Genomic DNA, 14,805 nt, shown 5'->3' on the forward strand with positions numbered 1-14,805 from the left:
TTACCAGCCATTAGTCATTGAAATTCAATTATAAGCACAGTAAAATTCAATTTGGGTTTGTCTCTGGAAGATCAAAGCAAAATGTCAAGCAGGCTGTGACAGCACAGGGAAATTTAGCAATAACTAGAACTATAAACAGTATTTATATATGAACTGCTGCCTCTAACCTTTTATTTAGGTTTATTGGCTAGAATGTCAGGGACACTGATCCTCCACACATTCATGGAAAAGCAGATGGAATGACAGAATTAACATCTTTGCTTGGATTTTCCTACATTTTTTAGAATGATTTTCAAACATTCATGCATAAAAAGTGTTAAGCACTTTTCTATGTGAAGTCCCCAGTGTGAGTGGGTGGAGCTTGAAAATCAGGGTTTATCTTTTTATGAAATTGTATTTTATAGCCTTTCTAGTTGTGAAATTACCCTTCAGAAGAATATCCTCTGCACTGATGGCTCCTTGGCTCTGGAGTCAGAAAGACTGGAAATAATAGCAGCCAGAATTCTGAACTTCCCCCTGTTGATCCTGTTAAGGTGTAAATTTTGAAGTATAACTATGAAGAATTCAAAAAGTGACAGCAAGCAACATTAACTTTCTATGGTCGAAAATGGGGAGCCAGCCAGTGGAGAGATTAAAAATTGGGGGTGAAACAGTAATAAGAAAATTCTGTCTATTTAAAAAAAAAAAGTCTCCCACTGGTTTGGATTTACTTTTTAATCAAAAAAGATATTTTAGAATACGTAATTCAAAATGGCAAAGATCAGAAAACTTTTGAAACCCCGCAGTGACCCCAGGGTCCACAATAAGTTGTCTACAAAGTCACAAATTCCTCTTAGGAATAGTGAAAATTACCTTCAACAATTGTTTTCTGGTCCTTATTGTAGGATTACAGTTTCTTCCATGTGTTTTATGGATTTCAGCCGATTCCCTCTGGACACTCAGAACTGCTCTTTAGAACTGGAAAGTTGTAAGTTTGACTCAATCATGGTACCATATATATTCATTATATGTGTGTCCTTACCCACACTTCATTTTTGTCATAGTAGTTCCCCCTTGCTAGATGCCTTTCTACTTTGGAAGACATGTGACCTCAGCCTTTCAGTCTACACATACAGAAGACTGGCCTTTCTGGGGACTTTTGGGAGTAACCCCCCCCCACACACACACAGAATACTGAACATTTTTGGAAAACAAGAAAGGTAAAGATGTTCCTTCCTACTTCTTAGGCATGGAGAATAGTACATTGAAAGATGGAGTCATTTTTCCTTCAGCATAATTCATTTTTAAAAGTGATCTGCAAGTATCTGTGAATAACAACAGAATACAAAGGCTTCTAGATCTTGTTCTCCTGGTGATTAGTAAAAACCATACAAACTGCAGTCTCCATGGAACAAGCACCCAATGTTATGCCTGATAATGGTAGCCAGACATTAGAGCTGATTTAGGCCTGAACCGGCTCACGAACATGGGTACCAACCTCAGGGCAGACTATGAAGAAGCAGAGCACAAACCCCAAATTGGCGTTCTGTAATTAGAGTTCACCAACCAAGTATCAAGTGTGAACTCCTTAAGCTCTGTAACAACCTTAACATGGAGTCACAGACAGTCCCCTGGGACATTTTGGTTTTGCCAGCCAGGCAAGCCTGCCTTTGTGATAGATGGTCCCTTACACTAAAAATCACAATAATATTCAGGTTATTCCCAGTTCCAAAGGAGCAGTCACTTACCCCAGGTCAGTTGTACCTTAGATCTCTCACAAAGACAACTCTTGTAACTAATCCTGTAATAAACTAACTAAAGGTGTATTAACTAGGAACAAGAAATCGGAGAGTTATTTACAAGGTTAAAGAAGGCAAACACACACACAAATGAGTTACAGTCTTAGGTTCCGAAAGCTAATAGTAGCTGCTATATATACAAGCTCAGTATGTCCTTTAGGGCTAACCCAAACTAAACCTCTTGGGAATCTTTTGCTTATGCTTAGGAGTATTGCTCTCTCTGAATTCTAAGCAGCATAATGATGATAATTTCTTCTTAACAGGGATTTTTATTCCCTTCCCCCAGCATTCAAGCTGTGATGGGACAAGGGCTTGTGCACGTACCCTCTTCATGGGTGTCAGAGAAGCAATCACCCCTGATATTCCACAATGGTGTGTCTGGTGTCTATAGGCCTTCTTTTGTTGGGGAGGAGATGACACCTCTTGTGGTAAACTAGTATTTCCCACGTGGTAATGCTTCTCTCCTGACTATGGGGGTTTACAGGCTTAGGTCTGGTCTACATTACAAACCTATATCGGTATAACTACGTCGCTTCGGGGTGTGAAGAATCCACACTCCTGAGGAGCAGTTATACCAACCTACCCCCCTATGTAGACAGCACTATATCTTGGGGGAGTGGATTAACTACGCCGATGAGAGCGCATCTCTTCATTAAAGCTCTACAGCGGCACATCATTTTAAGTGTAGACCTGGTCTTTGCAAACATTTTTATAGTTACAGAACAAACACATAAATATTACCCTGTAACATGGGATACAGATATTATAAGTAAGAGTAATACATACAGCCTCCTACCAGCATTTCATAAAGTCTAAACACATTCTTTTAACTCTAATATCTGTTTTAACAATACTAACTGGTTCCCGGCTATGAATTTGTCAGAGTTCAGCAAGGCCCAGGGGTCTTGGAAGGAGCTGGCACCTAGTCTACCAGCATTGCATCTACTCATGCTGAAATCAATGGCAAACCTCCCATTGATTTCAGTGGGTGTAGGAGCAGGCCCTTAGAGTTCAATCCAGCAGCTGCTAAACATGTTGAATTACCTTAACTTCAATGGGAGTTCTGTACATGGAGTGGTTATGGGATCAATCCCTTAAGCAGCAATTAGCAGAGGTTTCCCCCATCCCAAGTGTGGGCTCACTTTGTGCATCTTGTACATTTCCATAGCCAAGATTCAAATCCAAACCAGTGCTGGGAGAATTGCTGCAAAGATTTTACTACAGATAAGCCTCAAAAGTTCAAGTAATTACCAAAACGTATCAGAACTCCTTTGGTTATCACAAGAAAGCCACTCTCGTGAGACTTTTGCTTGCTCCTGGTTCCAGCTAGGTTGGAAATACCCTGGGCCAAATCCTGAAGTCCTTGCTCAGTCAAAAAACTTGTTGACTTTGATGAGAATTTTACCTGAGTAAGGATCAAGTCAAAATTGAGTAATGACTTCAGAATTTGGCCTCTTGTGACATTGTGAAACTTCTGCTTTACGGACTAGTCTGAAGAAAGAGAGAGCAAAGGCACACACAAATGAGAGAATGTAGGAATCAATTGACTGAACTTTTTCAAGCCTCAAAAAATTGTTTGTTTTGCCACTGTCAAATAGTTTATATTTTACAGGGACAATTTTTATCTCACCTAGCCTTGTTTGCCCACCACTAACCAAGGACCCTGTGGTCTGTAGGAAGCTGTAGAGCTGGGGGGAGAAGGGGAATTCCATTTTGCAGAGAATTTCAATATTGAAAAATAGGGTTTCATTCCGATTTGGATTGAAAAGCAAAAATTTCAAAATTCTCTGTGAAAGGGAAGTCCCAGCTCTGGGGCAGTTTGCTGGCCGGGCTGCCCCAGAGCTGCAGATCCTGGAAGCTGTAGGGTCCCAGTGCTGTTGAGGAGCCAGGTAGGTGAGCTGGAAGGAAAGGCAGGATTCCATCATGACTCTGGCTGGGTCCCATCAGAACTTTGTCAAAATTGAATAATCCCTTTGAAACATTTAGGTATCGATGAATCGGCAAATTCCGACACAAGAATGTTTCATTGAAATTTTTCCAACCAGAGTGAGTTAAGGTGCTGTCTCCAATGAATCAAGTGGAAGCCTCAGCCTACTAGAATTGGTAATTTAGCTTTTATTTTTTCTTAGATGCTTATAATGAAGATGATCTAATGCTGTACTGGAAACACGGGAATGAGTCACTGAGCACGGATGAGCACATCTCCCTTTCCCAGTTCTTCATTGAAGAGTTCAGTGCTTCTAGTGGACTAGCTTTCTACAGCAGTACTGGTATATTATGCTTGTTGGCATTAGAAAATAAACACCTAGCTTAACCGTACAGCATATACTTTACATTTTATTTTACTATTAATAGATAATGATGAGCATTATCATTTCCACTAAGAAAACCTAGAATTATAAACAGACTCATCTATTTGCTTACAATGGATCTGTCGGCACTCTGGCTCCCAGTTTTTTGGATTACGTTACCTGTGTAACACACTGTCTATATAACACTGAGGGGCCACATAGTATCTAAAATAGAGCCTGTAGAAAGGGGGCATGTAGAGCAGTAGCCATGTTGCCAGCTCTTGCACTATTTGGTACTTTTCTTAAGGCTCCCGGAGCCAGGTGATCACGGGAGGATCTCAGCTTTCTTTCTTTTTTTTATTTAAAGTAAGTTTCTAGCCTTCTTGGTTGCAGAGAAAAAGCTTGAAAATACGAACCCTGAAGGCTCAAAACCTAGCAGGCACATAAAAAGAACCCCAAATCTATTCTTTTTCCAAAATCTTATGGCTCTATGCGCCTGGGTAATGAATTTTGAATGCTAGCTATGAAATGTTGCGAAAACAATCCAGTAATCATGATGCCTCCACAGCACAGCTGACCTCAAGGAACAGATGTTCAGAGCACTAACAACTATTCTAACTCAGCATTAATTGCTCACTAAATTTTCCATGTTTATACAAAAAGTTTCAGAGGAAAATCGCTCTGTCATAAAAATATTTATGGAGACCCCAGTGCAACCTTGTTTCAATATAAATATCTGCCCCAAAAATATGGGTCTTAATTTCCTCTTGTGGTTCTGGCTCTATTCTTAACCTGAAAAGAGTCCAGGACCCTTTGAGAGTATTATGGTCATGAATTCATGCACGGCTGTTTTTTATCTTCTGTATATTGTGCATGTAATCCTAAATACTGAAACACTTCTGTACCTAAATACAATCACAGTACTTCAAAAAACTGGTTAAAATAATATGCATGGTGTGTATGCTATAGTATCTACTGTGAATCAGTTCATTTCAGTGAGTATGTTGTTCCTCAATTATCAAAGCTTATTAATGGAGTAGAAGTGATTTCATGTAGTATGGTGATGTGCATAAAGCTTAATAAAACACTTTAAGACATGCAGGAAAGCTGCAAATAGATTTATTTACAGGAAAGTTTTTTTTCCACCTTTCGATGACATTCATTTAAAACTGCAATGTTTGCACTTTAATATCTGCTATTAAATTCAGCAATATTTTTAACTAGTATTGAGGTTGTGATGCCATCCAGCTAAACTTGGAAAAATTCAGTTTGCACTGACACTTCATCCTTAGCTCTGGCTCTTATGAAAAAGTGACATAAAACTGTATAAGCTAAAGGTAGAATTCCAGACTTAAAGAGCATCTCTAACCTGAAAAGTGTCCATTTGCATGTCAGTGTGGAGCTCCTTGTTTGTTACGCCTCACTGATATCCTCGTCATTGTGCTCATTTTACTAGGAGAAAGATTGAGTGTTTCTTCCCTAACTGCTGGCACCACACAGTGAGGCTGGGCTCTGAAAGTCAAGCTGGGTCATTTCATCTTATTCCTCTTCATCATTTAATAAAAGTTCTGCAGGACAAATGAGGCCCTCAGTGGCACCTGTGCAACTTTATTGCCTTTAGATCAGGCCATCAGTGATACCTATGCAAACCCCTGGTCTGCAGTGAGTTTGCAAAGGTGTAACTGATTGGAACTTAATATTAACTTAGTATTTATGATGTGCCGGCTCTGCAGGGCAAAATGATTAAAAGCAGGAAAGGTGTATTTTTGTCACTGAAATCAATGAGATATGACTGAATACACACAAGGAGCAAATCTGTTGAGTAAAATGGTGCCGTTTTCATGTAGTCACTTGTCAGAATATAACCTCACGTTTGCTTTGATTTGCCTGGAATTTACTCTAGGATGCTGTATTTTCTTTCTTCCTTTCCTTTCCTTTCTCATGGAAGATGGTTATTAAATGCAGAACAGCTCCTCTTAAGCTAATAACATTACTGAGTAAGTGCAGGGGGACACAAATGGTGGTGTGACTCTGATAGGAGCCCTCCTGGCAGGAGGGGCCAGGGGACTGCAGAACAGAGACAGAAGCTGTTCCTATAGGGTACATATACACTGCAGTGGGGTGCGAGCCTCTCAGCCTGGGTAGACAGATTTGCATTAGCAGGGCTCAAGCTAGAATGCTAAAAATAGCTGTGTGGAAGTTGCGGCTCAGGCTGCCACTCAGGCTCTCAAGCCTAGCAGGTCAGATGGGATTGAGAATTCGAACGGCAGCGTCCACACTATTTTTAGTACACTAGCTTCTGCCCTGCTAGTGTGAGTCTGTCCATCTGGGCTTGGAGGCTGGATCCTGGATCCCATCTCCAGTGTAGACATACCCCTGGACATCTCCTCCCTACACAGGTCTGGGTTGCCCTTTCCTGTAGATAGATACCTGTCATCCACAGGTTTGGAAGTCCTCATCCCTTCCTCACTTCACCATCCTCTAAATTCTCCCCATTTCAGGAACATTTTGCAAGGAACTCCATGAAATAAAGCTCTCAGAATTCTCCTGCCTCTCTTTCCCCTCCCTAGGGATTCCACAAAGGAGGAACCAGTTTGGACCACAGTTCTGAAGAAATTATTTTTTTTTAAATAAAAATTCTATCCCAGGCTGAAACCGTGTAGGCTATGTTTAATTTTAGATTGGATTGTTATTATCAGGTAATAAATTTCTAAAAAAGCTCTTTAAACTGGCACGAGTGTTCTACTACAATCTAATTCATGCCTATATTCTCACTGCAAAGGCAGGTTCTGGCTTTCCAGCCATTTCTGTCTTCTTTTAACCTCACTCTGTACTCTAAATTCACTGTTGTTCCTAGTGTTGTTGTAACTGTGTTGGTCCAAGGATACTAGAGAGACAAAATGGGTGAAATAACATCTTTTATTGAACCAACTTGCGTTGGTCAAAGAGACAAGCTCTCGAGTTTACACAGAGCTCTTCTTCGAGTCTAGGAAAGATACTTCGAGTATCACAGCTAAATACAAGGTGAGACAGACTGTTTAGCATAAGGAGTTAATGTGTTGTAAGAGACCATTCCAGGTGAAGTGGGAAATTAACACCTCTGCAGTCATAGAAAAAAGGAGAACCTGCTTCAATATGGAAAAAAAACCGAACACTACTAGTTGTCACCTATCACCCTGCAATGGAACCCATATGGGTTTAAACAATTACGTATGGGGATCCCATCCTGAAAAAAATCTTTCCTGAACCCCCACTTCTGGCCTTCAAACATCCCCCCAACCTCCCTAAGCTCATCATCAGAACCAAGCTCCCCACAGACCAGGACCCTACAGACCAGGACCAACTCAAAGCAGCACCGGACCCTCCAATAACAAAAGATGCAAAACCTGCAGACGTATCGCCTCTGCTAAGATGACCCGCACCCCCCACGACACACCCTTCAAGATCCATGGTCCTACCCATGCCTATCACAACATTTGGGGTACCTCAACCAGTGCACTAAATGCCCCCATAACAGGAATGCGGGTGAAATGAGATAATTGGTATGCTCTTGAATGAGCTCACACAGAAAAATGATAGAAGACAAAAACGCCATGTCACCCATGGGCAAATACTTTTCACAAAACAATCACTCCTTGTCTGACCTATCAGTTCTCATCCTCAAAGGAAATCTGCACAACACCTGTAAAAGATGAGCCTGGGGGCTAACATTCAGAACTTTGTTAGACATTAAATATCACAGACTTAATAAAGACACTGGATTTGTGGCTTATTACAACAATCCCCATTAACCCTCCTTTGTCTATGACTAAACAGAAGATGGTCCAGTAAAAGATATTACCTCACCCACCATGTCTTTCTAAACTCCGGACCATCCAGTGCTGCAGAATGTCACCCTGGTAATTCAGTTGGTGGCACTCTTCTCTCTGAAATCAGTTCTAAACTAGCATCCATGCCTGGTGCTAGAAAAGGAACCATAGTGTTGTAACATAAAACAACTCTGAGCATTTGCATGACCTCATGACACTTTTCATGGGATCAGGGATGTCAGTCTCACTGTCCTGGCCAAATTCCATTTTGGATACTTATATGCTGCCTCCCCTGTATTCTCCCAGAAGTTTCAGTTTAATTTTTTTTCATTTTCTGTCCTCAACTGTAAAGTAGTATTTTTCTGCATCTTTAAACAGCTGTGCTGTTTCACTCCAGACATAGCTCCATTTCAGTGGTGGGTAGATAACAGTTTGTAAAGCACTTTGAGATAAAAGTCACTATATAAAATGAAGGCATGATTACTATTTATTTAATTATTATTCCTTAGACTACAAATATAATGTAAGGGCAAGCATAGTGGAAAGCAGAGGTTGGTCAGAAGAGTGCTTATATTTATGAAAACATTGATCTCTTTTTTTCTGTGCTCTCTTTCTTTCAACAGGTTGGTACAACCGCCTTTTTATAAACTTCGCCCTAAGAAGGCATATTTTCTTTTTTGTGTTACAATCCTATTTCCCAGCTATGCTGATGGTGATGCTGTCCTGGGTTTCATTTTGGATTGACAGAAGAGCTGTTCCTGCCAGGGTATCACTGGGTAAACCTTTTTGCGATCTAGTCTTGGAGAGGGATAGGCAGGAAAGGGAAGAGGGCTTTTGGTAGTTTAACTGGGTTCTGATTGCAGTGTATATGTGGCCACGTATTAGATGGGTGCCTGAGTGACAGCATCATTGTCATCCTCACATATCCATTCTCGTTATACATCCTCTGCCTTTGGAAAGGGGGCATTTTGCACTCCACAAATCAGTTTTATTGTACTACAGAATGCACAAGGGGACACTAGAGGGAGAGGCATTGTGTGTGGTTCCCCTCATGGAATTTCATTTAAACTTGGCTGTCACAAAGAATAGATTTGTCCCCTGTGGAAGAAGCAGGCAGTCTGGCCCCCCAAGTCCTGTGAATGTGTGTGTGGGGGGGGGGATTCAGGAGTCACAGGGCTGTCCATGGTGGCCTTGTACCTCTGCACTAGCTCAGGGGCCCATTGACCTTTCACCGCACCTTCTGGCTCCCTAGCAGTGTGCCTGAAATGCAGCTGTCCTTCCAGGACTTATCCCTCTGACAGATGCCCATGGAAAGCCATTCGCCTCCTCACCCCGCATGGCGATATTCTGTAATGCAGGAGGAGCAGGGAGTGCTGAGGAAAAGCTAATGTGGACTTGGGCTACATTAACTTTTGAGTGGAATTACCTCCGCTTGCTTGGAGTGGAGGAGAGGAAAATATGCATGCCACCCTTAACCCACCTCCAACACTAGTATGGATCCTCAAACCCCTGCAGAATTCTCAGTGGGTTCCTGGGCAGCTGGCAGTGCCCCAGAGGCTGCTGACATCATACTCCCCCTACAGGAGATGGAGTTCTGTACACAAAGAGGAGTCCCTGTGTGTGGACTCTAGGGAAGGGATGATTTCCCTCCACACACAAAGTGAGCAGTTTCTCAGCCATGTTGTAAGTGCTATAGAATGGTGCTGTGAGGCAGTTTAATATTTTGATGGATACTGTCATTTAGAGTTGGGGTATGTTGCATTTCTAAATGTTATGTTGTATTAAAATGCACGGGGTAAAATTTTAAAAAGTGCCCAAGTTACTTATGAACCTAAGTCTCATTGTCAAAAGTTGACGTAGGCACTTAAGTCTTGATTTTCAAAGGTATTTAGGCATCTAAAGATTCAGATATGTACCTAACCTGTTTTGGTGGTTTTGACAATCCCACTAGGTGCCTAACTCCCTACTAGAAATCAATGGGAGTTAGGGCTGAAAGGTATTTAGGTGCCTAACAATGCAGGTAGTCACATCGGCACCTTGGTGCCTAAGTCACTTTTGAATATAGGACTTAGGCTCTTGTGTCACTTAAGTGCTTTTGAAAATTTTGCGTTTGGTGCCTTAACACTTTGCTCAGTAAAGGCCTGACTTATGCATCCTTCTGGATTCAACACTCACAGGATTGGGTGTATAAGAAACTAACTAGTCATTTTTTTATAACTTGATAATTTTCTCCAGCGATTGATCACTTGGGATCATTTCAGAACTCTGTCTGGCTTGGCCTTGGAATTAATACAGTTTTTTCCAAGATTAACATCTCTTTGAGAATCTGGTGGAGACATATTGCTCTATCAAATGTACTTGTAATGCTTCTGAGTCCCATTGCTATAGGTTTAAGAATTAATGGTGGAGTTCCCATTATTTAGTCTTACCATCAGAGCATCTTTGATCTCAGAAGCTGATTGTTTTGTCATACTTCTCAGACAAGGGAAAACCTTGAGAGCTCTAGTGTAAAATAACATCATCAACTGGAGTTTGAGATCTGCTAAAGAAAATGTTTTTCTGTAGCCATATTGATCTGTGAGGAAAAAGGAGACCTGTAAAGAATGCGATTCCTTTTTATTGGAACAATCAATTTATAATACATTAGAAGATAAGATATAAATTATTTGTTGGTCTAAGAAAAGTTGTTAGGAGATATCCTGTCTACTGGTATAAATGAAACACTCCTGTTTCTCTTTATCTATGGGGAAACTATCATGCATTATTCTGAATAAATTAAAAATTCTTGAATCTCAAAAGATCATCTAAAAATGTTGATAAGACTGTGCTCTACTGAAGTTAGCAAGTTACCAGTTTTATTTCCTTAAATTATATGTGAATTCCTATAGATTCTGAGAAGAATTTGTGTGCACTCCAACAGCATAGCTTAGATAACTTCCAGTCAGGTTTAACAGGTTTGGAAACCTGATTGTTTTAAAAAGCTGTAGTCCTTTATATGCAATGCATATTGGTTTCCCTAACGAGTATATATTTTTAATACGTAGGTTTCCTCTTACATAGTACATTTGGAACTCCAGTGTTCAACTGAGTAATTGTAGATGAGCGAGGGGAAGATAAAGTCATTGTAGATTTCAGTAGAGTAAAACCAGCATAAAACTGGAGTAAGACCATGAATTAGGCCTCCTGCATTGAGTAGAGCTGCTAGGAACATTTCTGTCAAAATGAAATTTAGATGGGAACATTTGGCAAAACTCCCATACAATGTGTTCCACATTCTCATCTGTCATGAATCTGTTTTTAATTAACTTTTGATGAAAAATAGCTAATTTTTGCTAATGTCTTGTTCCACACTCTGAACTTCCATGATATTGGTCAGTGTTTTGATTCATATAAATCAAAGACATATCTTCACTTGAATACTGTATTCAGTATTTGTAATCAGCTGAGCACTCACAAGTATTATTGATTGAATTGGGAGTTGTAGGCACTCAGCACCCACCAGTATTAGGGCCTTACAGTGGATAAAAAGAAATACTTTTTTATACACACATAATCACCATCTGGAGCCCACTGCTACAGAACATTATTGAGGCAAAATAGCTAAGCAAATTCAGCACAACATGAGATAGTTATATGAATAAGGGGCCAGAGCATCGGTTCATCTACCAAGGATGGATAGTAATCCACAGGTACCTTGGCTACATCCCATCCCCAGCCAGACTCTCCCACCTTTGGGGCTGCAATAATTGGCTTCTAATCCCCTAGTTGAGAAGGGATTGCAAGTGGCTTGCACTGGTGAAGGTTGACTTTCTGACACCAATGGCCTTGTGCCCTGAGTTATGCCTGTGTAAACCAGCTGATTTTGTCCCACTGTTATGGCAATAATTAAAAAAATAAGGTTCAGTTGTTTTGTTTTTAAAGCATCTACAGTTCATAGATTCATAGAATTTGAGACCAGAAGGGACCATTTAATGATCATTTAGTCTGATTTCCTGCATAACACAGGCCATAGAATTTCACCCAACAATAGCATCAAACATATAACCTCTGTTTTGAGTTAAAACATATCTTTTACAAATATATCCAGTCTTGATTTACCCAGCTAGGATAAAAAAAAGTCCTTGCCCTTCAGACCATATCCTCATCAGCAACAGAGATCAGGAAGAAATCTCCCCCCTCCCAACCCATTGTGGGATATCACATAGTGGCATCTGTTAGACTTCCCTCTGAAGCACCTGGTATTGAGCAGTATTGGAAAGAAGATATCAATCTGTGAAGGTCAGTTGGTCTTTCTGATATGGCAATTCCTATGTAGTCAGCCCCCATCTCTTTTATGTCATTTCCATTGTGGCCATTGCAGTACCCAAAATAAAGAGAGGTGGAACTCGGTATTTAACATCTAGAGAATCACTTCACCAGATAGAGTTGCAGAGATGTAGCTTAGATCACAAGGTTCTGTTGTGTTATTTTTTCCTTTGAGTCCATGTGTGACAATGATGTGCCATCACAACACTTCATAGTGTATTGCTGCTACATGACATAATGTCATTGTACAACACAATGAATCTCTTGGTTCTCTTCTCAGTTGCTAGAATTGAGTGGGGGGATCCCTTTTCCCACCTGCTTGTCAAAGAGCTGCCATAGTAATCTAAAAAATACCTTCCTAATTTATAAAGCAAATTCTTGGGGAAATTGTTTGGGCTTGATTGTGGTTTTTCAGGCACTGGCTGAAAGAGAACAGGAAAGCATATTGCTCCAGTAGTAGCTCCTAGAGGCATAATTCCTGAGGTAGACACAACAGACCTGATTTTCCCCTCACTTATGCTAGTTTTACACTGATGTAGTTCCGCTGATTTCAGTTGATTTAGTCTGGATGTACGCTGGTGTCAATGAGAAATGAATTAGGCCCAGCACACACAGCAGTGGCATCTTCTGCAACTTTTAACAGGATGCATTGGACACTTTGTCCATGGCACCAGCCTAGGTGTGCTGACCACAGCCCTGTCTTCACTCCAGTTCTTACTCATTTTCTAGTGCGGCTGTTGGTATTTCGTTCTCCTGGACCTCACATCATGGAATCACAAGGAGCATCCTCTGTGTTCACGCTCATGAAGAGCTAGGACTAGGTACATTGTAGCCCTTTATGTGATCATCAGATTTCCCATAGAATGAACACAGAGGTGACCTAATGAGTCTGGTGGTGTATTTGGTAGGTCCTGTAAAATGGCCCTTCATGGTACACTCCATATTTCATAGCCTGTACAAAGAGTTGAAAGAGGGATCTACTGGTTGCACCCACAAAGCTTTGCTGATCAAGCAGTTGGTGGCCAGTTAAATAAAAACAATTGGATCTTGTTTTGTGTTAATCGCGTCTTTCTTTGGCAGGTATAACTACTGTGCTGACCATGTCAACCATAATCACAGGAGTAAGTGCCTCAATGCCTCAGGTGTCTTACATAAAAGCTGTGGATGTATACTTATGGATCAGTTTTCTTTTTGTCTTCCTGTCTGTCATCGAATACGCAGCTGTGAATTATCTCACCACAGCAGAAGAGAGAAAACAACTCAAAAAAAGAGGGAAGGTACAAACTTGTGTATTTTGTTGTCAGACAGCCTCATGGAAGCCACAAAGTAATCTGAATACAGCAACATGCCATTGCATTCTGTGACGGGTGTGCTGTGACTGTGTTTGTCTCTGCTCGGTGACTAATTGATTATCCACTCTTTCCTCCTCTTGGCTGATGGGAGGGAAGGTACCTCCCCTCTCTTGAATCCTGAGTAGGTCTAGTCTCCCCTGTTCTTCTGGTGGGAAAAGATAAGAGGACTCCATACCTTTATTTCTCTCCTGGGGAGGTGGGAGTGAGAGTCTGTTACTCTGTCCATACTTTTTCTGCCTCTTCTGGTCATTGAGAGGGAAGGTCTCCATCAACTCTTTCTCCCCTGGTAAATTCCTGGTAGTTGAGGGCCCCTATCGTTCTTCATTCTGGGATCCTGAGTGGGATGGGATCTCCCCACATCCTTATGACCAACAGGGTCTCCACACTCCTGCTTCCTGAAGAGGAAGGGCCATTTCTCCTTTCTCCCTTCCCCCAATTTCTTTTAGTTATCTTTGATTGGAGAGAGAGGTCACATGGCATGGTTCTGTTTCCTGATGGGATGAGTGACTGTTGTTTTTAGAATCAGATTTCTAATGCAAATAATCCCATTTACAAGTTAAAAAATTTGCTTTCCATTAATCTTTCTAATATTCACTTAAAATTCCTTTTCCCATAAACATTCCCACCTGTAAACTCATTCAGTAGATAATCTGGGGGAGGAGAACACATAAAGGGGGCTCATATAGCTCCAGTGAAGTCACTGTTTTATTCAAGAGAATATTCGTAGAAAATGTAATGTGGTGTTCTTCTAACTCTAGTTAACATGGCCCTGCTGATACTAGGCAATTCCCAATTCCCACAGGTAGGTATTCACTTGCTCATGTTATGAGGTATCCACATTTTTTTCCATCCAGCACATCCATTAGCAGACAGAGCCTCCATGTGGATGATTATTCAGTGGATAGGGCTTCATTATTTAGCACTCTAATGGCTGCTGCTTACTCACACAATAATTCTCTGTTACCAGGTTTCAGGAATGTATAACATTGATGCAGTACAAGCAATGGCCTTTGATGGCTGTTATCATGACAATGAGGCTGACATTGATATGACCACCTTTGCGGTCCACTCTGAAGAGAGCTCAGCCCGGGGACGGACAGCCAGCATCCCCAACCTAGATGCAACCCGCATAAAAAGGAAGAGATCCTTGAAAGGAAATGTGGGCAGGATTATTTTGCAGAACAATCACATCATTGACACATATTCCAGGATTATATTTCCCACTGTGTATATTTTATTCAACTTTTTTTACTGGGGTTTGTATGTATGA

General features: G+C 41.0%; 1 protein-coding gene across 1 annotated transcript in view; it reads left to right on the top strand.

Moving 5' to 3' along the window:
• GABRR3 (gamma-aminobutyric acid type A receptor subunit rho3) overlaps positions 1 to 14,805 on the top strand; it is a 46,086-nt gene extending 31,281 nt beyond the window's left edge. The window contains exons 5-9 of the mRNA XM_077816395.1: positions 885 to 967; positions 3,908 to 4,048; positions 8,502 to 8,654; positions 13,264 to 13,460; positions 14,503 to 14,805. Coding sequence (XP_077672521.1) covers positions 885 to 967; positions 3,908 to 4,048; positions 8,502 to 8,654; positions 13,264 to 13,460; positions 14,503 to 14,805 — 877 coding nt within the window. The remainder of the gene's footprint in view (positions 1 to 884; positions 968 to 3,907; positions 4,049 to 8,501; positions 8,655 to 13,263; positions 13,461 to 14,502) is intronic.

This window comes from Eretmochelys imbricata, chromosome 1 (assembly GCF_965152235.1).
Source record: "Eretmochelys imbricata isolate rEreImb1 chromosome 1, rEreImb1.hap1, whole genome shotgun sequence".
Lineage (NCBI taxonomy): Eukaryota > Metazoa > Chordata > Testudines > Cheloniidae > Eretmochelys > Eretmochelys imbricata.